Here is a 26,853-nt window from a genome sequence, read left to right on the forward strand (position 1 = left end):
TTTTCAATCTATATTTTCAAAAAAAAAAAAAAAAAAAAAAAAAAAAAAATTAAAAAAAGTTATTTACAAATACTTGCCAAAAAGGCACTATTTAAATATCCTTCAGGACCAAAGTATTTTCAAATATAAATGATCAAATTATTAAAAAAAAATCCTTCATTTTGTACATCTTCAAATAACAAAAGAACAACAAAAAAACTTCACAAAAACTGAAAATAAACATTAAATAAATAACTTAAACATTAACAAAATATGTACAAACATTTGCTTCTTGATTTAGATGAAAAATGTGCACCAGGAAATAAAGTTAGATGATGTTAATAAAGTTTAAGGGGATGACAAAGTGATTAAGACACATTGGTTGTTGTTTTTTTTAGTCCACATTTTCACCACATATTTAGGTCTTGTTAACCGTTATATTACTGGTTATACAATTTTAAACAATATTCCAGCAACAAACAGAAATACATCCACATCTACTCAGCATTTTAAACAAACATTTAAGTTGCCCAACGAGTCTTGTGTAAATGTTTTGTGTTCAGATTTTAAAAGCAAAGGCTTTGAAACATTTGGCACACTCGAACTACATTACTTCTAAACTGTCCAAACATTGGAAATGAATGAGGCTCTCATTAACAGGCTCTCAATTTTTCTCTGAAAAAACAAACAAATAAAAAAAACAACAACAAAAAACCCCCCACTATTTTATCATCACTAGATCCTTTGGTTTATCTTGGACTCCAATTTTGGTCTTCAGTGTGCTTTATTGGATGCATTTCTCTTGTTTTAAACCTTCAGTCTTTGGCTAAGCGAGTCTTTGAATTTCAGCTTGTTGTAGTTTCTCACAGTTTGCTTTCCTCCTCTTCCAGGGGTCGGTTTAGTCCAGGAATGTACTTCAACAGCCTCCGCCTGAAGCTCTTCTGTTTGGGTTTGCGCTGCAGTGTGCTGAACCCTCCACACTGCTGTTTTTCTCCATTGGGCACCGAGGACGACGACGACGCCGGGCCCCTCATGTAGCTGCGTGTGCTGGCGCTGCGGGTCAGGGTTGTCTTGGCAGTAGCAAAGAGCTCGCTGGCAGGCCGGATGAGCCGTGGACGGCCGCTTTGAGTCTTCTCTTGGTTTGTGTCGAGCTCATCATTGCTGGCGTTGTTGGCACGTTCCCCCTGGAAGATGCAGGTTTGGTAGAGTGGATCATCCTCAGCCGTGGCGGCACTGAGGCGGCTCGCGCTGCTGCTCGTGCTATCGGTGCCACGTAACGCACGCATGGCCGCTGGGCTTGGAGCTCCCAGACTACCGTACACTCCGGCTGACTCCAGAGACTCGTACACAGCCACGTCACTCATTACGATGCCTGTGAGAGTAAAAACAGGTAGCTAAATTAACCTTATAGATATATAGATGTTTTTAATATCATCTCATAATTTGGCAGCAGGTATATTAGGCTGCTGTCACTTTAAGACCTGACGTTTTAAGATTTTTTACAATTAGTCTTTAAGAGATCCTGCAGGCTAGTAAACTACTATGCTAAGGCATTTAGTTTGAGCCTTAGTCACACCGGAAAAGTACTAGAATATGCTTCTAAATTGGTTTCTCTCTCACCACACTCTTTAAGTGTCTAATACAACATTGTGCTAACAGGAAGTGTTTTGTGTTATATAAATACATGCTGAAATGCTCAAATGTCACACGTCCATCCTTTACATGCTACTAAAACGACCTCATAAGCAATTGGTGGCTTATCATTCAAAGGCCTGGGTTAGCAAGATTGGTATCATGTGCTAAAACTCACCATGCACAAGCCGCTGTTCTTGCACCATTAGAGATCTGTATTCATCCCATTTCTCATGCAGAGTTTGCTGGAAAAACAAAAGACACAGTAAGAGTCATTTGGCTGGTCTGTTCATTTAATTTTTCCCAACCATCATCATAGAGAACAGGGAAGTGTGTGGTCAGTGAAGTCAGACATAGTTCTCAGTTCTCCATCGCTACTTCTCACAATCAACAAGCCATCAAATTTGAACGAGTTCTTTGTTGTCTAGGTCCATTTTTTAGATCATAATTTTTTTCTTAAAGTTAATTTGCTGAAGGAATGACTGAAAAGATGGTTTGTCATGATATTTTTTAAACTTTTTGTAATTATGGTGGTTTTGGTTGGTTTTATCTGTTATTCTACTGAATCTGAAATTATATATATATAAAAAAAACAAAAAAAAAACAACTAAACTCATGGAAAGTATTTTACCAGGATGCACTGATATTCAAATTCTGGTCAATAGCAAAGATAATTATTTTTATGTTATGGGAGATAACTATTATTGGCTGATATTAATTAAACACTATTTTGTTTAAATATATAAAAAATAAAAATCAATGGTACAAGTAAATTTAGGCAGAACAACATTATAATGTACGGTATGAAAAATGAATTTTCATTTCAAGGTTTGCAAAAAATTACATTTAACAATGTTATTAAATTAGTGTTTTTAAATATTAACTTTAAGTGTTATTTTAGTATTATTTATATACTATTATAGTTTTTATTATTGTTTTGAATTGGCTTTTATATTTTCAGTTTTTTTTTTAATTTTAGTTTATTTTTTTTTACAGTAATTTTGTTATGTGACTCCTATTTTATTGTTCATTATTTCTATTAAGCTTTAATTGTTTTATTTTATTTCTTTATTTTTATTCAGTTTTAGTCATTTTAATACTTCAACTTAAATGGAAATTAGATATGTTGCTGAAATAAAAAGTTTAGGTTTCATTATGTAACATTAATATATTATTTTATATTTCTGTTTTATTTCGATTTTATTTTTTAACCGTTCCAGGTAACGATATCAACACTAAAGTGTGAGCATTACATGATGGCACATGTACTCTAAATGTAAAACAAAAAGTAAATTAGCATTCAAAATTAAACATTTAATATAAATGCAAATAAATAAAAATGTCACATTACGATTACAGCACCATTATATTGTGCATCCCCATTATTTTCCCATTAGCCACTAGTTTAATTGGTAGATATCAGACATTCCTGTCTACTACTCCACTGATTGACTTTAAATGAGTTTTAGTTTGTATTTAAATAACCTTTCTTTCAACCATGACAAAGGCCTGTGTGCCAAAACATGTTGGTTTAAAGTTCTCCATTCAACGACTGTAAAACTCTACCCATCTAGTTACATCATCAGCTCAGTTAATATTATAACATTTACAAAAGACAGCCTCATATCCAACTGTGAATTCAAAAGAGCTGTGTATCAAATATGACACGAACACATTTAGAACCATGTTCACCATCACGGTGATTCAGCTACTCTCAAAGACTGCAGAAGTGAGTACCGCAATGAAACTGTAGTCTTTTTGTAGTTAAACTGTATAGCCTAGGCATCTTCTTTCACATATGAGAATGTCCTGAGGAATGTAAAAATGTGCCTTGCTTCTTTTCAGCTGTACTGTGGTATGTGAGGATTAAGACTGGACTGTCATTGGAACAGGTGGGGTGTGAGAGGAAACAGGTGCGATCAGCACTAGTGTTTGGTGCCAGACCGGGGCAGCTGTGTTAAAGCTGGGCTTGCATTGCAACACTTGTAAACGTCTCGGTATACGAGACGACACGCCGCTTGATATGCGCATGACGGTTTGCATGTGGTTCGACAAACTTACCTTTAGATACTGCAGTCGGGCTTCCAATTCTGCTTTTCTAATAGAGTTGCTGTAAACCGTTTCTAGCCTAGACAGGAACAAAATAACAGAGCATTGCATGACAAAGCCACTTCCTACACTGCACAGTATTACATGTCTTCAAACCTTCAATCTGATAAACACACCAATTAAAGTCAAAGAGCTCTTTAAAACAGACTTCAGACCACAACGTGTGTGAATATGAGCTTAGTGGCAATTTAAAACTCCCCTTCCCCCAAATGTAAATGATTTCAAAACCGGCACTGGTGATATGGATATGAAGAGGGAACCTCTTTTTACTGGATTGTAATAAACTCTCTCATTTACAGCATAACCCCATGTTTAAAAGTGGAAATAATTGGGTTCAAAGCCGTGGAGAGGGAAAGCATGACCTGCTATGCATTCATGTGGTTCACATCCACACTTTATAAATGGAGGTTCATTTTCACTGGCCTTTCATCTTTTATTAAACAGGAAATAACGAGGGAAGAAAAGTGTGGTTCCAATCAAGTAATAGCAGATCTAATTCTTCAAGCTAATCAGAAAAGACCACAGGTACACTTAAAACAATTTAGTTTTAATTTAAACTTTTAAAACTATTTTGAGGAAAGTGTGACATGAAAGAACATCGAACATCTACATACCTAATGTTGTTTCCTGATGATTTAATGAGCTGGACAATTTCTTTATGGCGAAAGCCTTCCACAGAAGCGTCGTTCACGCTGGCAATCGTGTCTCCTACAAACCCCAGAGAAGAGTGTTCAACCGAGAACAGATCTGAATGGAAACTGTATACTAACATTTTGTGTGCTGTGCTGCCTTAGAGTGATAGTTCAACCAAAAATGTCAATTCTGTCAATTACTCACCCTCATGTATTTTGAAACCTGTATTGACTGACTTTCTTCTAAGGAACACAAAAGAAGACACTTATTGCAGGATGTCCCATTTCAACACAATAAAAGTGAATGGTGAATGACCACAGGTGCTGCGCAAGAGTTCAGAGGAAACATTTTCAGTGAACACATTCAGTTTTAGTCTGTTACTCACAGAAAGCTATTGCACGGCTTCTGAACACTTGAAATATAGTTGAATGGACCACCATTATGGTGCTTTTTTTAACCTTTTCAAAACCTGACATCACATTCACTTTCATTGTAAAGAAAAGAGCAGCGTAATCATTCTGCTAAACACCTCCTTTTGTGTTCCATTTGAATAAATTATAATCTTCTTGTGTTTTTTTTCTTCTTACATTACAAATCAACTCAAAATAACACTTCATTTTATTTGATGTAAAAATGTAGCTTTTTCTCCATACAAAATCCACTTGGAGGGTTGTTCTACAGGGTTTTTTGGGACACATCTGCCGGGGAGGGGCTGGACTTCACACATCGATATGTAATGAAACAATTCCTTTTCTCTCACAAGAGTTTTGGGTTTTCTTGTCTTAAAACGATGAGGTCATGTGCTTTTGAGAGACAAGACGACAATAGTGCAAAGCATGCAGGGAATGCAGGAAGCGAAACCAACACACACGCACAGCAACTCTGAGTAGGAGTTCCTCTTTACTACTGATCTGACATCAGTTTATCTATGAGTAGTAATTGTTATATTTTAAACTTTGGAGAAGATCAACTGATCCTAGGACAGAGCAAATGGCTATTTTAGATGCATAACTGTTTGTTTTCTTTGAGATTAGATTAAATTTCCAGCAAGTGGTAAAAAAAAAATCATAAAAGCCTGAATATGGCATTATAGGACAATGACAATTTTTAGAAAAACATCTTGTTTAAAAATCTTTTTTAAAAACTAGAGTTTTAAAACTCTAAATAAAGTTGCTTACGAGTTTCTTTAAGGATTAAACTACCACAAAGAAGCAAAATTACATGCGTGACAAACCGGACAACCGTTGTAATAAACAATGCTTTCAAAATTCATGTTTGAGATATTAAAATTAGTTTAAGCAATATTAACCAAAAACCTACTGTTTAAACTTTTTGGTCAGTAAGTTTGCATTAAAGTGACAATAAAGAGATACATAAATGTTAAAAAAAACTTTTAAAACTTATTTTAAATTGTAATATTTCACAATATTACAGTTTTTCCTGTATTTTTGACCAAATAAATGCAGTCTTGGTGAGCATAAGACTTTTTTTTTTTTTTTTTTTTTTTTTAATCTTACCAACCCCAAACATTTTAACATAGTGTATTTGTTATATATATATATATAAAAAACACTTTCAAATTTTCTAAAGGGAACTCATGGCTTAAAAATGCTAAATTATCTTACAGATTTTTAGGACTAAAAAGCTCCATTTTATTTATGCCTGGATGAAAGATTAATGCCAAGTACAACAAGAGCTCAAACAAAAAGGAAACAAAAGAAATGTTCAGAAAAAAAACCTTGCAGATTAAAATAGAGCTTGTATATAAACATGCAGCCCACAAAAACCCACAGAGTGACTTGACTGTATCCTGTTTTACAGTTTGAAAGAGTAAAAATCCATTAACTGTCTGCGTGGGTGCTGCACTGTGATATTTGCTCTTGCTTAAACATTAGGGCTGCCACTCAACTGTCCTGGTGTTGACAGATTGACGCGATCTCCGAGTCAGAAAGCAAGACATTTGCAAGCCTTCTGAAATATTACTCCCGTTCACAGAGACTCATTTTACTACAAAACAGGATGTTCAAGAGGTGGATGAGAGTAACTGATCCTTGTTATTGCTTTGAACTGTACTCCCTTTGACCCCAAGGACCACTCTGAATATTCTAGCCTTTGTGTCAATTGCTGGTTTAGAGCAGGGACTGAATGAGCAAACATTAAGGGTGGTGTTAATGTGAGCACACTTACCGATTTTAAGGCCTGCAAGTTGGGCAGGACTGTCTTCGTGAACTTTGCAAACAAAGGTGCACATCTCCACCGAGTTCTCACTCTGGTGATGCAGTCCGTATGTCTGCAGACACACACACGAAAAGGATGGTAAACAATGGTATCTCTTGTGCTGGGAGTAATGTTATTTATAGATATGCATTCAGATAATACTAAAGTAAACAAAATGAGTCATAGACTAGCTAGCAAAGGTGTGCCGTTTTCTTGAAAGCTGAGACTTATTGTTTGACGTAGCATTGCTAAATCAGGTCTGATAGCATTTCCACAGTGGCTTAACACCATGTGCTCAATGACTAGAATGTTGACCTGCACGGTTTCACAAAGACTGACTGACAGACTCAATGGCTTAAAGGAAGCTGAACGTGAGGAATGGCTCCAGGTGGTTTACTCACATGCAAACATCCTTGATAAACAAGGCACACCGAAACTAGGCCATTTGAAAAGTCTGTGTTTTGTTGTCATTTCGATGTTTGAACTCTATATGCAGTTCATTACGTCCAAACAACTCCAAGCCAACTAGCTGAGGCTAACAATATTTTTGGCTAATCAGCATTTTACATTTTAAGACCATTTCTGAGCGTTAGCAAAAGATACAGGGAGTTTACTAGGTGTCAAAACACATTTTACTTCTGTAACGTGAAGCATTTCAGAGTGATATTCAGTCAAAAAAGGAAAGATTTTGGTGGAGCAAGTTACATTTACTTTGAATAATATAATATATTATAATACTATAATATTATATTTTATATTATATATTGTAATATTAATATATAATAAACTTATTTTGGATGCGATTAATAGTGAATTAATCGTTTGACAGCACTCAATATAATATAACATAATATAACAATAATTAGTGCCGTCAAACAATTAATCACAATTAATCGCATCCAAAATAAAACTTTTATTTTGGATGCGATTAAAATCACAAATTAATCATTTGACAGCACTAAACAACATAACATAACGTAACATAACATAACAATTAGTGCGGTCAAAAGATTAATCATGATGAATCGCGATTAATCGTATCCAAAATAAATGTAAATAAACTTATTTTAGATGCGATTAATCACAAATTAATCGTTTGACAGCACTAAATAACATAACATAACATAACATAAAACTACATGGGTCAAGTGGTTTTCAAAATGGCTGGATAATATAGGTTTTAAAATTAAATTATTAATTAAGTTGATAAAATAAATATTTTAAATGGTAGCAATACAATGAAGTTTGCACCAGTAAGACCTTGTGCAGTTTATCTATTCTGCAATAAAACAACTTAAGTCAGCTTCAGTGGACTAGCACATGGATCTCTGTGTAAACTGAAGGACGTTAAGCAGCTATAACACATCATGTTGTTGTGAGATATTTTAGAGAATTACACTGCAAATTTTATGAGTTAAGAATACAATGCACCTCTACACAGCAAGAGTTTAAAACAGAGCAGGAAGAGACCCAGTGAGAAGTCGATATGCAAAATATCAGCTTCAGTTTCCACCATAACTGTAATCAGTAGCTCATGTCAAGACACACATGCTGATATACTGACGCCATTTGGAAGGGTCATTTGCATGTTAGTGCCTTTAGTATCAGTGGTATCTTTGGTTCTCTGACATTAGCAGATTCAAATGAGCATCTCAATTTGCTGCTAGTTTCCTGATGTGAGTGGAGCCATAATGTTTTTTGTGGCGCGCAATGTTTTCACCAGTCACCAAAGTGACGTGCTGTGGCTCTAAGCTCTCATGATGTTTGCTTTCACAATGAATGGCAATTTCTTAAGTGTGTAAAATGCGTAGGAACGCCTCATTTCAACGGCTTTGAGGATGACTGATGTTGGTGCTCATTTCCTATTCTGAAACCCAAAGCAGTTGTTGAGGTTAACAGCTTTGTGAGTGGAGGACACTGTTAAAACCTCATAGTCATGTAAGAAAGGTGAATCTGACTAAACTCTTGATGACTTCATGAAGATGATCTTGAAGGGATGGTTCACCCAAAAACGATCATTCTGTCATCATTTACTCACCCACTGGTACAAATCCCTATGACTTTCTTTCTTCAGGAAAGCACAAAAGATGTTTTAAAGAAAGCTCACGCTGCTCCTTACCATAACAATGAAAGTGAATTGGGACTGGGACCAAAAAGGCACCATAAAAAGTGATCCATATGACTTGTGTGCTACATTTCAAGTCTTCTAAAACCATGCAACAGATTTATGTGAGAAACATACTGACATTTCAGCCGATATTCACTGAAAATCTTGCCAGCCACCATTCACTTTCATTGTATGGAAAAGAGCATTTTTGACATTCTCATTGTGCAACAAATAACTTATTTAATATATTACGGAAGAAATAAGCTAACACATGTTTTAAATATCATGAGGATGAGCACATTTTGAAAACATAATTTTTTGGGTGAACTGTCCCTTTAAGAAAAGCCACTCTAGTGTTAAATACCTAATGCAATATTTTAAGGCCTGAACTCTAAAAAAAAAAACAAAAAACAAAAACAAAAACAAAAAAAAAAACTCCCAATAATCACAAATTTAGAAAAAAAAAAAAAAAAGCAAACATCTCTGAAACGTGAATCATTTGCAAAGTGTTTTCAAATGTTTAGAATCGTCTACTTCCTTCCTCTTCCCACACACTCCAAATGCTTACACGAATCTCTGAGACACTAAGCGCCTTAGGAGATGCAAAGTACAGACATATTTACATAGCAGATACGGCCAACCGTATCCCCGCTGCTAAGAGACTCAAACAATGTTGTCTACAGCATGCCATCCCAGAAAACAATTCATTTCTTGATATGTTGCTTATCATGTGACAGAAACTTGATGTCATATCCTATACTAGAGGACAAGGCAGGAAAGGAGGGGTCCTTCATCCTGCATCTGAACTATTATACATAACTAAATATAGCTATTTGGCACATTTGTCATAAATGACATAGAGCTTTGAAGCGGGATAAATAACTACTAATGTAGAGTTCATAATCGGTTCCACATTGAGGAACCGGGCTTTGATAAAGTGAGTGTTGTGAGGAAAAAATTACAAGAAAACAAGCTAAGACAGACAATGAGGTTCCCACACTGAGATTTTTGATTCTGTCAAAACTACAACTGGATTATACATGGATAAACCTTAGCTAATACTTGATTCTGTTGAAATGAGGTGCCATCCACTGCAGTTTAATCACAAGTGAGACCTTAAAGCTAAATATAACAGCGATTTAACAATGAAGAGATCCTTCATCCAAGGTCTTGCTTTTATTTAATCCTGAGCAGCCCACCCACATGTACAAGCTTCACGACAACATTTTCAACTAAAAACAGAAAACTTTATGCGTTTTGGGGGCCTGAAAATGCAAACATTTGAAAATGGTTTTCAAAGTGCACGTTTTTTTTAAAAACATGATACCGTTATCGTCTCCGTGCAATCTTAAAAAAAGTGAATTTGTGAAAACGGTGACGTCATGAGCATGCGTATTACGTGTTCAGTCTATAGTCGTGTAGAACGTGACATCAACTACTGGCCTGGCAGCAGAATACAGCATTTTTAGTCATTTTTATCTGTGTGAACGAGGATCATTTTGACAACTTTGTCGTCGGTATGCGAAAAACGAAGGAAAAACTTTGCCGTTATCGCGTAACCATACCCTAAATCATTTTTAAAAGATTTTACATTATTTATATTATTATAATATATACTGAGTTTCTAAATCCCTCTTACCTGGATTTCAAAGCCAAAGGCCTCCTCCTCTTTCTTCTCCAGGATCACTGTTTTCCTGGAAGGAAATTCAGCAAAGCAGAGGGTATTCTGTTAATATGAGCAGAGGAAAGGACTGCTGTACAGAGACGGTTTTAGTAAAGTGATGTTCTGAGTGGTTTAGTCTCAATCCACAAACTTGACTAACTGTCAATGCTTACAGGAACAAGGATGATGAAAGATGACAGAGGAAATGCATAATCAACCCCATGACATTGCTATATTGGAGGATATGTCTTTATGGCGTAATAGGAAACGTGTGAAAAAGCACAAAAAGTAAAAAAAAAAAAAAGCACCAGATGCTGGGTGTGACATCTGAACAGCTCACTCTTAAGCTATGCTTTTAGTGTGCTTTCAGTTTCATGCATATACAGTGTTTTTTTTTTCTCAATAACATCAACCTCAGGGCATGGAATGACTACCACAGAGGTGCGCTTTAAACTAGAGATGACTTCTGTAACAGTAGTCGTCTAGACAATTAAGAAATCTGTAGATTCAAACATGTAAATCACGAATACTCCGACATGACAAGACCCCTGTTTTTCTGAAAGCACTCATACATCATTAGGCACTCATGAATTATGCATATGCACATACTCAACAATAAAGAGACACATACATACAGTGAAGAAAGATTGTATCTGACCATCTGGCTGATCCAACACACACTCCTTTTTTATTCACAGGTTCATTCAGGCCTCATTTCATTCATTTGGTCCTCTGAAAAAGGCCATTTTATGTAAATCTATAATTGTGTTTGTTCAAACGGGGTTATTTTTATTCCATTACACCTTGTAAAAGGTGTGAATGACTATGGTCTGACGTTTTCATAACTGTCTGAATAAATAGAGTGTATTTTAGGGAAATAACGATGACGCATGCATATGCCAATCAAACCTGTGTAGGTGGAAGAAAAGAAGTTGCAATTTTACCTTTGTGGTTCTGGAGACTGTGAGAGGGGCTTCCATTTTTGCAGTCCACCGTTCTGTTCAGCAAGACAGATAGATGAGGAGGAAAAATGGAAAAATAAGAGAAGGAAAATTAGTGTCTGTGACTTTCGGAAGATCTGCCCTTGTGCACTTGAAATCCCCCCTGATCAACAGGTCTTTTCCCAAACTGTCCGAGCTGTGAGTTGTGCAATGTGTTCATATCACACACGGATGACAATCGCAGACATAACCTGAAATGCACGTCTGTCTGCCGCCTCTCTGAACCATTTCTGTCGCAACTTTCTCTGGTTCATGCTCTTTTATCTCCAAACTACAGCTGTACATATCACTGTAAATGTCTTGGAAATTATCACAAGGACGATCTAAGATGTAGCCAGATTGGCAAATACAGGTTCTGTCATGTTCTACAACAGCTTCCCTGATTACTGGCTGATAAACTTTGCAAACACAACCCAAACTGCACAACAGACATAAGAATTCATTCATATTACACCTGCACTTACAGACGTCCATTCAATCAGGCTCTACCTCAACCCCAACAACTTCAGCTTTCCACAAAGTGCACTTTGTGCACGAACCCTCCTAAGCTAGTAAAATGTTGCCTTTCTTTATTTTCGTACTCTTTGAGAATTGTCGTAGGGACCCCTCAATGACTTCATTTATTTCCATGTAACTAAGAGGGTCCCTCGAGGGCAGTTGGAAGGAGAAGCAAAGCTCTCCGCCGCACAATACCCTGTTGTGGCCCGGCGTTCACGCAAAGTGTAGGAGTCCAGATACAGAGAGCTGTTCATAAACCTGCCCTGCCCTACAATCCAAAAGCTTGCCATGTAGTACTCAGCTGTGAGTAAGCTTTGTTTAGGACTCATTTCTGCAAATTAAAATACAACATTTAAATGTTCCTGGCTAGTTTTTGAGTAAAGCAGCTGTCAAGGAGCTATTGTTTTTGACCTTAAAATGGCAAATTGAAAAACCATTCCACCCAATTCATCTAAAACACAGCAACATAGTCATAAATTCATCCAAAAAATGAAAACTGTCATCATTTACACACCCTCCTCTCATTCCAAACCTCATTGACTTTCAATGCATGGATAAAACAAAACACAAAACAAAACACACTGAGACATTTTTCACAATATCTTCTTTTGCATTCCACATTAGAAAGTATGGAAGTTTCCGCCACGGAATAAAAAAAGAAAAAAAGGTAATTGCGACTTTTATCTCGCAATTCTTTACTTTTTTCTTCACAATTGTGAGTTTACATTTTGCAATTCTTACTTTTTTCTAGTCACAATTACATGTTATAAAGTCAGAATTATGAGATATAAATGTGCAATTCTGAGAAAAAACAACAAAAAAAAAAAAACAAAAAAAAAAAAATTTTTTCCCCTCAGAATTGGACTTTATAAAATTCGCAATTGCGAGTTTATATCTCACAATTCTGAGAAAAAGTCATAATTATGAGATATAAACTCGCAATTGTGAGAAAAGTCAGAATGGCGAGATATAAACTGGCAATTGTGAGAAAAAAGTCAAAATTGCGAGATATAAACTCGCCATTGCGATAAAAAGTCAGAATTGCGAGATATAAAGTGGCAATTGTGAGTAAAAAAAGTCAGAATTGCGAGATATAAACTGGCAATTGTGGTAAAAAAGTCAGAATTGCGAGATATAAACTCGCCATTGCGATAAAGTCAGAATTGGAAGTTATATCCCACAATTATATACCGCAATTCTGAGAAAAAAAGTCAGAATTGCGAGATGTAAACTCACAATTATGAATAATAAAAAAAAAAAAAAGTCAGAATTGAGAGATAAAAAGTTTATCCTTTAAAATTATTGCAATTATTTATTTATTTTTTTTTGTGACGGAAACAAGTTTCCATAAGAAAGAGTCATACATGTTTGAAACGACATGAGGGTGAATATATGATGACAGAATTGTCATTTTTTGGGTGAACTATCCCTTTAAGAACATCAAAGCCATAACACATACTAGATTATAGATGTTGTTTTGATTGCCACCAGACAGCTAACCGGAGGTACCGAGATCATATCAGGCCTATTTGAATACCAAAAGCCATTTCATGACACGATCAACAACAAAACCACACTAAACCCCCTTTACTCAAGCTTTTTCAAAATTCACTTCCACACTACAGAAGTCACAGACAATCCAAAGAGGGCTTCACTGCCCCGGACACTTGGTCAGGTTCCATAAAATGGCTCGGCTGGCCACACAGGAGGTGGACTGTAAAAAAGCAGGGCCAGAATTCAGCAGGGACACATACGGGCTGTTTACAGTGACTCAAGAGAGTCAGACCTGCGTGTGGGTGGTCCAAAGGCACCGGGAAACACTTTACACCATGAGTGACCATGAAACACACTTCAGTGTGTCTAAACCCAAGGGCCAGAACCAAGCAGGCTCACATCTGTACCGTCAAATCCCAGGAAAGCTACTGCTTTTGCCAAAGCCAAGTACAGTGTAGAGGTGAGCAGCAGATTAATGTCTCTCTTTGGATTTGGAAGGAAGGTTGGGAGACTTTATACTAGACACTGTCTATACCTACCTACCATCCATCCATCCATTACAAATTGGTGTAATAATAATAATAATAATAATAATAATAATAATAATAACAACAACAACAACAACAACAACAACAACAACAACACAGGGAAACATTTTCAGATATGTAAATTAAAATCTAATTTACATTATTAATATAATGATTAATAATATAACTATAATAATAATACATTTTCAGATATGTAAATGGAAATCTAATTTGAATAGGAAAAAAATATATTATTATTAATAAATGTTTAATATAAAATGATTCACGTGAAAATGTATTTTCCTCTTGTTTGAGCCAGTTTAGCTTAAAATGCTATGCATTTCTCACTTGAGAATGAATGGTTGCTACCTAAAGTTAAGCTTTGACCTTGTTTTTACAAACAATGAATAAAATAAGTTAGTTCTGGTGTTTCCTTTTGAATGCGCAGTGGTGTCACGTCATTGCAGTCTCTACTTTCTATGGCATGATATGAGAGATCTGTGTTTTATGATCACTAATGATTCAGAGTCATTCAGAAATGAAAAAGTGTAGTCACTCCTACAGCTCTGCATGACTGCTCACACACATACATGCAAATAAAGTTCTTCAGAGGAACCGTCACGTGCTGATGGTCACAGATGGACAGGTGCGAATGAGCGCAGGTCTAGAAATTCTTTACATGCCAAGCAAAGTGTGACAACTGCTTGAACTATTCAGGAGAAGACTCAAACAAGGACACTGACTACCTACTTTAACTACTCCCCTTCAACAATGGTTATTAAACCTGCAGTACTCCAGAATTGTACATTTTGAATGTCTCATGCCCAGTTCAGGAGCATCAAACAATGTGCTGATGATATGAATCAGGTGTGTTAATATGGGAAACATCCAATATGTGCAGTTCTAGCCAATGATGATGGAGATGAACTTGGGCGCCTTCAAACGAATCTAACTTGAGTGGCGCATGCACACTGCTGGTTCTAATCAAACAAACTCATGACAGGATCGTTTCTGTGCTTAATTAAGGCCAGACAAAATCATACAATACATTCAAGATGTTCATGCATAGAGGGCAGATATAAAAGTGGCTAACAAGTGTAATATTACTTCTAAAGTTTTACTTCTGTAGTAGCTGATAGTAATGAAGTGTGACCGAGTTCAGTATTAACATACTGTGGAAACTACAGCTCAACCTAGCTGAAGAAAACAAAAACTGGTGTTAGTATTAACTGGTCTCCCAGCAAGTCGAGACCAGCTAAACAGTAGTTTGGCTAGACCAGCTAAAATCTTAATAACATAGTTTAAGATATTTTAGCAGGATTTTCTGCTTTTTTCATATAATAGCTCGACTGCTAACGGCTTAAACCAGTCTAAAATGGTTTGTTATCTATTTTAAGATAGTCTTAGCTTGTGTACTTAACTGAAAAAAGTGCTCAGAACTCTTCTAAAACCACCCAAAATACCAGTTTGACCATAGAGAGGCTGACTAAGCCCTCTAAATAATTAAATAATGATGACTAAATTTTTTTTCCAGCAGGGAATTAAAAGGTAGATAAATATCATAACATAAACTGATGACTTGTGTGTAAACTGCCAAAATACATGTAAACAGTAGTCAAATACAGCGTATCGAATCTAGAAACTAAAAAGAAATGCTCTAACCTTTTTAAAGTTCCTCGGTAGGGTCCCTCCAGAGTAAGCGAGGGTCTTATAATTGTAAACCTCCGTGGAGTTTGAGGGTCCACGGTCCACAGTCCCACAGCTGTCCGATTTGGAGGACGTAAAGTAGATATCTCCACTGTCATGACACAACGACCCGCTGTCCGGCTCGTTTGAGTTCAGCTTCTTTACGCGTCGGAAAGTCATATTTTTCATAGTCCGTGTGTCACTCAATAAGCAAGTAACAGTAGATGAAAGAAGAGCAAAAGATGAAAAGTACTGAGTGTGGGTGAGGAGACACCCACTCGGCACCAGCCTACACTTTGGCTTGTGCAATAATCCCCAACTCTAGCTTTCAGTCTCAGCAGCCGCATCTGCGGACAGACTCATCGGGTTAAGAAAAGCAAAGCACATGTGTTGGGGAAGTACTTAAAAAGTGGGAGGGACCTAGCGACGCTAAAATATGCAAAGGGGGCGGGATATACAATTGGCGCGATGCGATTGGCCGTCATGCACAGAAGCGATATTTTGGTTTTTTTTAAGAGAAACTTAGGAACAACCATACATTGAAACTGTTTTGCAGGTATTATTTACGATTACATTTAAGGCATTTAGTAAACACTATTATCAAGGGTGAATTGATAAGTCTTGAAAAGTACTTTAATTTCAAGTGTTTGACTGTTATTTATTAAAACTAATTATGTGGTTTTGTGAGTTGACAAAACTGTTACACAATAATATTTACAGTACATTTTATGTGTAATATTTTTGTGTTTTTATATTAAAGTAACTTACTTTTAGCCACATCATTCAACTCCTCGGTTCCCTCCATCAGCTCACAATCGGTTCATTCGAATCGCACGGCTCAATGAATCATTGAATTGTTTTCAGTCCGATACATGATGTACGCGTTTTGTAAACCGATTCATTAAAAAGTAACGACTCAAAAGAGCAATACGTCCACTGACTAATCAATCACAATCAGATAGGCTATAGTTAATGTATGTCAGGGTTAGTGAAAGTTTTTAAAATGGGTGAACTTTGAGTTGAAACCCAACATAATTAAGGATTAGACAACTATTCTCACCTGCCAAAGCAATATTCGCAACATTTTGGTAAAAAATATTTGAGCTCATTTTAATATTGATATTAATTTATTAATATTTGGGTTATTTTAAGAAATTATATGAGAGTTAAGTATGAGAGTTTACTCGTTTCAGTTGGGTATTTTTGTGTATGCATGGCTATACATACAAAACTTAGATTCAGTAGCTCAGAAATGGTTATATGAGAAAATGAACTTGAACCCGATGCTTGATCAGGATAGTGTAAAATGATTCAAACTGATGGCGCCCTCTAGTGCGGTTACACATCGTATGAGCGTTATGGCAAATAATGACATTAAACTCATCAAAACAAAGAGACATAATGAGAATCATTAAACATTAAAATGTTTATTCAGACAAATTCACAAAATTAATAGATCCTCTACATTCTCAGGAACAACGTAAAATTATAAAGCTTGCCAGAGTGCCATTCATTTGCAATCTAAAACCTTTTTAAATGGGATTTTGCCCATTGAGTTATCTTAAGGAAATAAAATAACAGAACTACCACTATGCAAATGTATGAAATGTTGCAAAATCAGTTATTTACACAACTGACTCAATACATTCTTAATACAATGAAACCTAATAAAATTAGTTAACATTCCGTGGATTTTGTTTCAATATACTATTTAAATATTACACCTACTATTTTAGGTGTACAATTTAACAGCAAATAAATTAGATGTCTCATAAAGCTTATCAGATTTTGATTCGCTAAATCTAGTCATTGTTCTGGCAAATAGCACACTGGCACCTTGGATTAATCTTGACATTCATGATTAGTAACTGCAGTAGCAACAGAAGATTTAGGCTTGACTGAGAAAAAGAATCTAGAGGAAAAACAAAAAGCACTGCAGAGTTGTTTCTAATCTTACAGCAAAGTCAATGTGCATCAAACCTTGGATACTTTGGAGTGATGCATATTTGTATATATATCTACATAACCGTAAAACAAATATTCAACCTATGTACTTGGAATGAACTGTGCATATGATATATGTATATCACAGCAGAGCGTAATTGAAGTTAAGAAGGACTAGTGAAGAGTTTGTACCTCATGTAAGGATAATCTCCTAAAAACACACAAGGATTTAAGTAAGAGCTAAAACCTTAGTAAGCATTTTTTTGCAAAATTTACATAGTGGCTTTAAACTTTCATTGGCTTCAGAGTTCTTGTTAATGCACACACAGTTTTGAAGCGATGTGGATCATCCTCAAGCGCAGGTAAACTCTATTTCAGGTTGAAAAAGCCAGATTTGGCTTGAGGGCCCATCAGCATACTGGCTTGGTTCTTATGTGTGATGTGAATCTAAGGAAGAAAAATAAAAATGATAAAATAACACAATAAGTTCTCATTTAATGCTGACATGCTTCAATTGGTCTAAACTAAAGTTTAAATACAAGTAAAATATGCTTTGTTTCATTTAGAATGAATATTTGTCATTTAAATTTAAAGCGAGTCTTTAGTGATGAGCGATTCAGTATTTTTAAACAAATCGTTATCTTTCACTACAAATGTTAATCTAGGCTAATAAATGATAGTTGTATTTTTTAATCATTTGGAAACAACACTTATGACGCTTAAACAAAGTTTATGTTGTTTCTTAGTAGATTTGCAGACGCACATTTTAATAAGACTCGTTTTGGTCATTTGGGAACCACTAAGCTGAGTGAATGAATCAAATGACTCACTCATAAAACGCAAAAAGACACTCACTTTTCACCACTTACAATGTAATCTTTAGAAACGGTAACTGAACAATCAGTCTATGAATCTGAATAAATCTTTTTAGTGAACAGATTCGAAAGAGTCATTGGAATGACTCTTGTGTAAAAAGGTAGTATTTTCAAAGTGGTGGACACTTACGGTGCAAGGTGGCTGCATCCACGGTTCTCCATCAATCTGCATGGGCAACGGCTTCTTTGTCCTATAAATGAGTGTACATTTCTGAATAAAACACTTAGGTAACATTTTTAGAAACAAAAATAATGAGTGAATGATATAATGCCCCATTGCTTGGGTGACTAAGCAGACATTTACGTCATAAGACTCAATAATGGTTGACTGACAAATGACAAAAGAATTAATGGATGTAAATTGAATATTTTACTTTTGAATAAAATGCGAATGAGTATGCAAATGTAGAGAATGCAGACTGACAGTAATGAACATGTCTGAGCATGTCTTGAATTGCAAGTATGGAAGCTTGTTTCCACCACCAAATAAAAAAATAAAAAAAGTAATTGCGACTTTTTTCCCTAACAATACTGACTTTTTTTTTTCACGCAATTGCGAGATTTGAACTCTTGAACTCACAGACTTTTTTCTTGCAACTGTTTTTATTACACAATTCTGACTTTATTTCTTGCAATTGGGTTTCTATCTCACAATTCTGAGAAAAAAATGTCTTTTTTCCCCTCACAACTGGATTTTATAACACGCAATTGCGAGTTTCTATCTCACAATTGCAAGAAAAAAAATGTCAGAATTGCGATTTGCAATTTTGACTTTTTTTCCTCAAATTGCGAGTTTATATCACGCAATTCTGACGTATAACTTGCAATTGTGAGTTTATATCTCGCAATTCTGAGAAAAAAGTCAGAATTGCGAGATATAAACTTGAAATTGCGAGAAAAAAAGTCGGAATTTAAATATAAACTTGCAACTGTGAGAAAAAAAGTCAGAATTGTGAGATATAAACTTACAATTGTGAGAAAAAAGTCAGAATTGTGAGATATAAACTTGCAATTGTGAGAAAAAAGTCAGAATTGTGAGATACAAACTTGCAATTCTGAGAAAAACGTCTTTTTTCCCCCTCACAATTGGACTTTATAACACTCAATTGTGAGTTTCTATCTCACAATTGCGAGAAAAAAATTCCGAATTGCGATTTGCAATTTAGATTTTTTTTCCTCACAATTGCGAGTTTATATTACGCAATTCTGACATTATAACTCGCGATTCTGACTTTAAAACTTGCAATTGTGAGAAAAAAAGTTGGAATTGAGATATAAATTAGCAATTGTGAGAAAAAAGTCAGAATTGCGAGATGTAAACTCGCAATTGCAAGAAAAAAAGTTGGAATTGAGAAATATAAACTCGCAATTGCGAGAAAAAAAGTCGGAATTGCGAGAAAACAAGTCAGAATTGTGAGAGTAAGTATGAGCTTGTTTACAGACATCCATTGCTGACATTTGTTGTTAACTGTTTGTCTCACCTGATGGTAATCTGAGATGTTTTGGCAAGTCGGACTGCGCTCTTCAGCCCTGTGTATATCTGTCCCATCTCAATGGCTCCTTCCAATCCCACCAATTCCACACGTTCATCGCTCATGTCTGTTTGAAGACAGTCTTTTGAGTGTTTTGGATAACCTTAATATTATTACACTTATTCTGGTATTCTGGCCCCTATTACACTTTTTCTGATATTTTTGTGAATGTAAAAGGTCTGCAAAGTTTCAAAGATCAAACTGCACAATAAATGGAGTTTTTTTGTCTCCCAAAAGAAAGGAACGATTTTGAACTGCCTGAAACGAGTTGTAGCTGAGGCCTGGAAGAGTTTGGTTAGTGTTGTCTGCACTGTGAAAGCAAATCCACTTGTGCATTTCCAAAGGATGAGGGATTGAGAAAACAGACGCCTGTTCATATCACTTGTATACAAAAGCTGAGGAAGCCTCTGGAGCTGAAATTCAGTTATGGTAATGTCCATTTATTTTCCAACACGCACTGTAAGTGGTAGACCAATCACAACAGACTGGGCCATCTGACCAATCAGAGTAGAGCAGGCTCTCAGAAAGTAGTGGTTTAGAGAGACCGATTTCGAACAGTTTCAGACACTGTGAGAAAAGATGTGATGCTGCAGTGTATATTATGAGAAAATTAAAGTGTTTTTTGACCTTTATGTAAACCTATTGTAGGTGACCTCTAAAACAAATTTAGGAACTTTTAAAATAGCATAATAGGGGCACTTTAAAAGTTTCTCTCCATATACAATGAAACGTACCTTGCGGGCTCACTTTTAAGACTTCAGGGTCTACTATGACCTCGGGTAAGTCCTGGTCCCCTCTGTCACTTTTTTTGGCTTCACCCCACAGGTTGGAGCCGCCGTGCATGCTGGGAATGTTGAGGACGGCGATTCCCTCCAGGGAAAGACTACTGAGATCCAACTGGGTTCCGCAACACTGGATAAGGCCAGACAGAGGCGCTGGAGTCAGTTCCGTTCTATTTTCCATATTTAAAATTATTTCAAGCGGATACTTCTAACGTGCGTAAGCAGATTTTTAAGTAATGAATTGCATTTGCTTCATATTCTGAATGAATGCCCCTGATCTGGTAGATTGAAATGGGCCTGGCTTGAGCTCTGACAGACGACTAATACCAAAAGCAGGTTAATAACAGGTTTTATCACTCTAATGCCCTCACTGTGTGCATGCTTTTTAGTTGATGCTTTTTGATGGGCTTTCAGCACAAGGGAAGAAGGAAAAAGGGTAGCTGGAATGATCAATAACCTCTTTGAACTCACATGGGAGTGTGATCTCTCTTTTTTTGTGTGTGAGGCATTTTTTCTTACCTCAATGGTGATACACTCCTTGAGTTTTTTACAAGATGCTGAGATTGTCTCGGATGTGGCAAATTCAAAATACCAAAGTTTGTTCTTCATCCTGAAAGAAAGATATATATGCATGAAGTGGAAGCCACAAACTCATGCAAACCTTTTCAGGCTTGAGTTTTTTATGGTTTATGGTTTTGGTCATATGGTTCCTCCCAAATCAGAAATTATCATTAAAATGGATGCTGCCAAGGCAAACTGCTCAAAAAAAAGAAGTAATAAATCAAACAATTACAAATATACACTTCCATTCAAAAGACTGGGGTCAGTAAGATTTTTTTTTAATGTTTTTGACAGAAGTCTCTTATTCTCACCAAGGCTGCATTTATTTAATCAAAAATGAAAGCAAAAACAGTAATATTGTGAAATATTATTACAATTTTAAAAAACTGTTTTCTATTTTAATATATTTTGAAGTGTAATTTATTCCTGTGATCAAAGCTGAATTTTCAGCATCATTACTCCAGTCTTCAGTGTCACATGATCCTTCAGAAATCATTCTAATATGCTAATTTGTTGCTCAAGTAACATTCATTATTATTGTCAATGTTAAAAATGGTTGTACTACATAATATTTAGTGGAAACTGAGAAATCTTATGAAACAATGTAAAAGTTTTTACTGTCACTTTTGATTAATTTTAATGTGTCCTTGCTGAATTAATTTAATTTTTTAGTTAAAACATATTTTTATTTTTAAATTAAAAAATCAATTGACATAAAATCCACTGTTCAGAACCCATGTGCATTGTAATGGACATTAGATATATGCCCTGTGTACGAACACAGCATAATTATAAAAAGTCAAGACTAAGTTATTGTCTCATATCATTAACTACTAAAATTAGATGATGGATTTTATGTATTTTTAAGAAAATATTGTAAAGAAATACTTATTGCTAAGTAGACCTGTTGCCTCTAGTGGGTTTTAGTGTGTGACATGCTCACCTGCTGTTAAACTTCTGTGGATGTTTCTCTCTCATAGTGTGGAAGCGATGAGCAATGGAGGCATCCTGTTCCAGACACAGAGAGAATGATAAATATACTATTTTTTTATTATAATTTTTCTTTTTCTTTACAAATAACATATCATATTAGCAGATAAAGCACAGAAAGAAAACGATGGTCTTGAAACTACATAAAACGTAATGTATTAAATGATTTCAGATGAATGCTGTACTGCATGTGTCTTACCACTCCAATGGAGAAGTAGTTGTTGATGATTTCATAGGGAACAGGATCACCTCTCTCCTGACTGTCCTCCAGGGTCACCTGTATGCTCCAGCGATCCATCGGAACCACTGAACTGCCCTCAATGTCCTTCAAGATCCGGCCCAGATCCATCCCATCATAACCTACAGCATCATAACTGTGAGACACTAAATATAGACACACAGGAACATGTTCAAATTTCATGTTCAGCTTCTGCCCTCACCTCCTCCCCACCGAAGACAGCGTGCAAGATCATTTCCTGTGCCAAGAGGAAGCACAGCCACTGGGGGGCGCACTGGCAGGTTGGCTTTATCTTTGAGGAATTGAAAAGAACGGTTGATTGAAAGTGAAATAAGAGAAAAACACATCCATATCCTCTACTGTTTTGCTTTGAGTGTCACAGAAAGTATGTTTCGTTTTAGTTTCCAACCTATAGCATCAAGGATCCAGCCCACTGTGCCGTCACCTCCACAAACTAATATTCTAAAGTCCGGCAGATCTCTGAAGAAACATAACCTGGTTCGGAAACAGAAGATCATATAGATTACCACTTTGAGTTTCTACAAACTTCTGTTAAGGTATCAAACACAATTTAAGACCATCCACATCTATGAAACATAAAATGTGGATGATATCATGCAGTTTTTTTAATCTTTAGTCCATATTTAATAGTTTTGTTTCAACCAAGTGGATGCAGGGCACAAATAAATATTTATATATGCTGAAATGGTAGTGATCTCCTTACCCTGGTCCTGGTCCCCCATTGGAAAGGTTATAAACCTGCCGAGGATTCAACAAGTATTGGAATTTCCGAAGGACTCTGTGAAAATACATATTTAGTGATTTAAAATACACATATCTAACACACATATTCAATTAAATAATGGATGGATGGAATGATGGGATGGATGGATGGATGTGTTCTCACCTCTCTCCCTGTTTACCGCCGCTTTTAGGATTTACAAACACCAAAAGAGGATGAGTGTCAGGAATTGGGTTTATCTATTTGGGGACAGGAAGCTGTTTTTTAGTTTCACTGCTGTTATTCAGTGCCTGTTGTCTCTGCCTGGTAAGGCAGCAGAAACATAAAAGACTGTCTATGCTGTGTCTTACCTGTAGTACCTGTCCATCAGGTGTAGTGTTGTGGTCACTGTCATCACCTGCAAATGTGCAGCCGTTCTTCATGCAGTTTTGCCTCTCCTAAGTGAGGAAACAAATAACAATAGGTACAATGGAGAATCACAAATAATCTGTGTTTAACTATCTTCATGTTTTTAGTAAACAAAATGGTGGTGTTGTGCTTTTGTGCAGCCACAGAGCTTTGCAGGCAATATTTATTATCTGATAAACCAGGAACATATTTTTAATCCATTTGTGGAAGCCATTCTTGCTTAGGTTAAAAAAAAAAAAAAAAAACTAGCACAGTGGTTCTCAAAATTTTTGACTTGAAGGCCCCCCACTGTCTAACACAATAGGCCCCTTATGTAATAAAATATTATATTATATAATATTATATTATAATATATCAATCTATATACAGAAACTGATGAGTCAAAACTATGACCAGCCACAGGTAAAGCAAATACCACTGATCATCTCCTAACAAGGCTGCATATTAAAGTCTTGGGTAGATTAGATGGTAAACAAACAATCAGTTCTCATAATCATGCAGGAGAAATGGACAGGAATAAAGATCTGAGTGACTTTGACCACTGGCCTAGAATTAAATTAATTAAATAAGTATAAATTAGTGTATTTTGCTGTATAGTACGGTTGCAAATACTGCAACTTGTAATTACTGGGTCTTCCAGAAGGACTTTTGTTTGCATTACCTTGATGACGGGATAAATTGCCCATGGTGGTAAGATATGATCTCTGAAAGGGCCACAATCACATTCGAAGGGTTCCTGGGTTGCACACTCATCATGTCTCTAAATTATGACAGTAAAAAGTAATGAAAAATTATGAACCAGAGTGAATGACAAACTGACCTGCTTCATAAGGGCACACATCCTGCCCCTGATATTGAGAGTGATATTTTAATCAACAGTGTTTCGTTTTTTTTTACCCAGCAGCTACCAAGTACACTTTAATCTCTTATTACATAATGATTTTCAGTAACTGTAAAATGTAATGTAGCTTTTAAGAAATTCCCAATCTCACCATGGTGTGACACCAGACACAGCGTTTCCCAGTAAGACCGTGCAAACTCTTTATCTTCTTCTGACACCGGTCACACTTCCCAGAATCACAGTTTCCACTCACCCAGTCATGGGCTGCAATCTGCATACAGACAAATAAGATGCACATATGCAGTTTACATTTCCAGTGTCCACTTGATGGCAGTACTAAAGAAAGAGGCTTATAGGAGATGCTTGAAGAGGGTCGCTTCTCCACTAGGGTTTACAATAGAGAACCTTATTGAGACACCCTCATTACAAGACCTGGATAATGTTCACAGTTGAAAAGAAATAAACAGATTTTTTAAAGACATGCAGCCCATTTTTACACTATTTAAAAGAGAGGAGCTCAGGGCCTAAAACTAACTTTCTGCCACATTTGCCAATGGCCAGTGACTTTAAAAAAAAAGTATCGGTCGTAAATATTTTTTACCAGTCATGAATCATAGATTAATCCTTATTAAAGTTAAAAAAGTTATTCAGTCAAGAGCAGTGAGTGACTGTCCTTTGTCTTTTGTTGTTTGATTAACATTAAAAACGCAGACAGCAGCAGGAATATTATGGTGCTGTCACTTTAAGAGCTATTGCACAGATCCAATATACTGATTCACATACGTATTATTTCTCAACTGTTTACGTTCACGTAAGACATAACTGAGTATGTTTACAAGGATACTTGCCAACATGGGCATTTTGACATAACTTTGTTTGAATATGTCTGTTCAAGCGCAACAAGGTGTGAAAGAAAGCTCAATTCAGTATTCGCGCGTTGTCAGTGACGCAGATTTCTGGATGTGCGCTTCGGATGTTTGCGCACAGAAAACATCCCACACAGCGTGCGACTAACGAACTGAGTTCCCTTTTGCGTTTTCTTGAGCTTGAATATTTAAATTGGCAAGGCTTAAACTTTTGTGACGATGCAGCACCGTCCCGTCAATTGTCCTGAGTGTCGTTCACATTTGTTCACATTCATGTTCTCATAATTTTGCAATTTTGTTAGAATAAAAATATTACCGACCAACTGCCGATTGACACCGTTTCATATCCTCGCCCAAATTTTTACTCTCATTTGGCATGTGTCAAATGTTAATTTTAGGCCCTGGATGTGCTTATAAAAATGTATTCTTTTTATTTATTTTTATTGCTTTTGTTAGTTTTATTTTAGTAAATGTTTTTACTTTTGTATATATAATTTTATAAATTATATATAACATAAAGGTAGCACAAAAGGGTTCCATTTTTTATGTTTTATGCATATTGATTTTATGCTATTTACAGTTATGATGTCATACACTCCTTTTAACAGTATTGGTTTTAAACTGAATTAAAAAAAGAAAAGAAAAGAAAAGAAAAGAAAAGAAAAGAAAAGAAAAGAAAAGAAGGTGTACTTACCCCCGTCTCTTTCTTTGACATCACATATGTGCGAGTGCAAGGAGCCGGGTTTTTATTGGCACACCGGCCATGGACTGTGTATTTGCAGCCTGTGTATGATAGCGAATGGTTGTCATACCAAACTGATCAGAACTAAACATACGGGTTCACTAGGTTATGCATAACTACATAGCTAGGTAGATAACCACAAAACACATTGATACATTGGATTTCTGGACTGTATCTTGACAATTTTAGCATTTTAATTGTTAAAATGAAATTTTATTGGCAGTCTGGAAATATTAATTGCATTTGCAAAACAATCTGTGAACCTTTCTTGCAAATTACCCAGAATTCCACTCACAGGTGCAGCAGAGACCCTGTTTGCGGAGCCCCAGCAGCATATTCTGACAGACGTTGCAGTACACAGGCTTGTTGAAATGTTTCATCCTCCACAGGTGCTGGCCATCTCTTTGCGTCATCTTCGGAAAACGGAAAAAACAGGTTAGAGAACAGATTATGTTTTTCTTGATAATCTAACTCAAATATGTTTTTATGAGGCTAATGCTTTACGTTCTTTCACGTGCCTCTAACCAGAGTGTTACTGTAGATACAAGGTTAAAAAAAGGTGAAGAAACCACTATGACATAGAGTATGTAGCCTCATGACAAGAATTAGTTTACCCAAAAATTTAAATTCTGTCATAATTCACTCACTCTCATAGCATTTCAAACCTGCATGACTGACTGTGGAACACAAATATTTAGATATTTTAAAAAATGTTCACACTGTAAAAGTGTAACAGTAATATCTCATAGTGATAATTCTGAATAAAAAAAATTGCAAAAAAGTATT

The 26,853-nt window shown here is 35.9% G+C and overlaps 2 protein-coding genes across 5 annotated transcripts in view; both read right to left on the reverse strand.

Annotated features, from left to right (window-relative positions):
* Positions 1-361: 361 nt before the first annotated feature.
* tamalin (trafficking regulator and scaffold protein tamalin) lies at positions 362-15,929 on the reverse strand. Of its 2 annotated transcripts, XM_051880182.1 has the most exons (9): positions 15,523-15,596; positions 11,285-11,337; positions 10,972-11,072; positions 10,317-10,371; positions 6,541-6,643; positions 4,335-4,428; positions 3,673-3,739; positions 1,790-1,856; positions 362-1,351 (listed from the first exon to the last, which is right to left on the reverse strand). In XM_051880182.1, coding segments are annotated over exons 3-9 (897 nt in total). In that variant the 5' UTR covers positions 10,974-11,072; positions 11,285-11,337; positions 15,523-15,596; the 3' UTR covers positions 362-842. The 2 variants fall into 2 exon arrangements, with proteins under 2 accessions (XP_051736142.1, XP_051736141.1); XM_051880181.1 differs by lacking the exon at positions 10,972-11,072 and having other exon boundaries at positions 15,523-15,929.
* A 1,028-nt stretch (positions 15,930-16,957) lies between these two features.
* dgkaa (diacylglycerol kinase, alpha a) overlaps positions 16,958-26,853 on the reverse strand; it is a 32,736-nt gene continuing 22,840 nt past the window's right edge. The window contains exons 9-24 of one of the 3 annotated variants that reach the window (XM_051880307.1): positions 26,363-26,480; positions 26,020-26,108; positions 24,611-24,730; positions 24,280-24,378; positions 23,561-23,647; positions 23,376-23,449; positions 23,193-23,267; positions 22,878-22,963; positions 22,671-22,760; positions 22,430-22,590; positions 22,184-22,248; positions 21,199-21,289; positions 20,632-20,809; positions 19,847-19,964; positions 18,496-18,556; positions 16,958-17,937 (exon numbers count right to left, since the gene is read on the reverse strand). In XM_051880307.1, coding sequence (XP_051736267.1) covers positions 17,860-17,937; positions 18,496-18,556; positions 19,847-19,964; positions 20,632-20,809; positions 21,199-21,289; positions 22,184-22,248; positions 22,430-22,590; positions 22,671-22,760; positions 22,878-22,963; positions 23,193-23,267; positions 23,376-23,449; positions 23,561-23,647; positions 24,280-24,378; positions 24,611-24,730; positions 26,020-26,108; positions 26,363-26,480 — 1,590 coding nt within the window. In that variant the 3' untranslated portion in view covers positions 16,958-17,859. Of the gene's footprint in view, positions 17,938-18,495; positions 18,557-19,845; positions 19,965-20,631; positions 20,850-21,198; positions 21,290-22,183; positions 22,249-22,429; positions 22,591-22,670; positions 22,761-22,877; positions 22,964-23,192; positions 23,268-23,375; positions 23,450-23,560; positions 23,648-24,279; positions 24,379-24,610; positions 24,731-26,019; positions 26,109-26,346; positions 26,481-26,853 lie in introns of those variants that run through there. The other 2 variants (XM_051880309.1, XR_007927549.1) reach the window with 2 other exon arrangements.

This window comes from Ctenopharyngodon idella, chromosome 22 (genome assembly GCF_019924925.1).
Source record: "Ctenopharyngodon idella isolate HZGC_01 chromosome 22, HZGC01, whole genome shotgun sequence".
Taxonomy (NCBI): domain Eukaryota; kingdom Metazoa; phylum Chordata; class Actinopteri; order Cypriniformes; family Xenocyprididae; genus Ctenopharyngodon; species Ctenopharyngodon idella.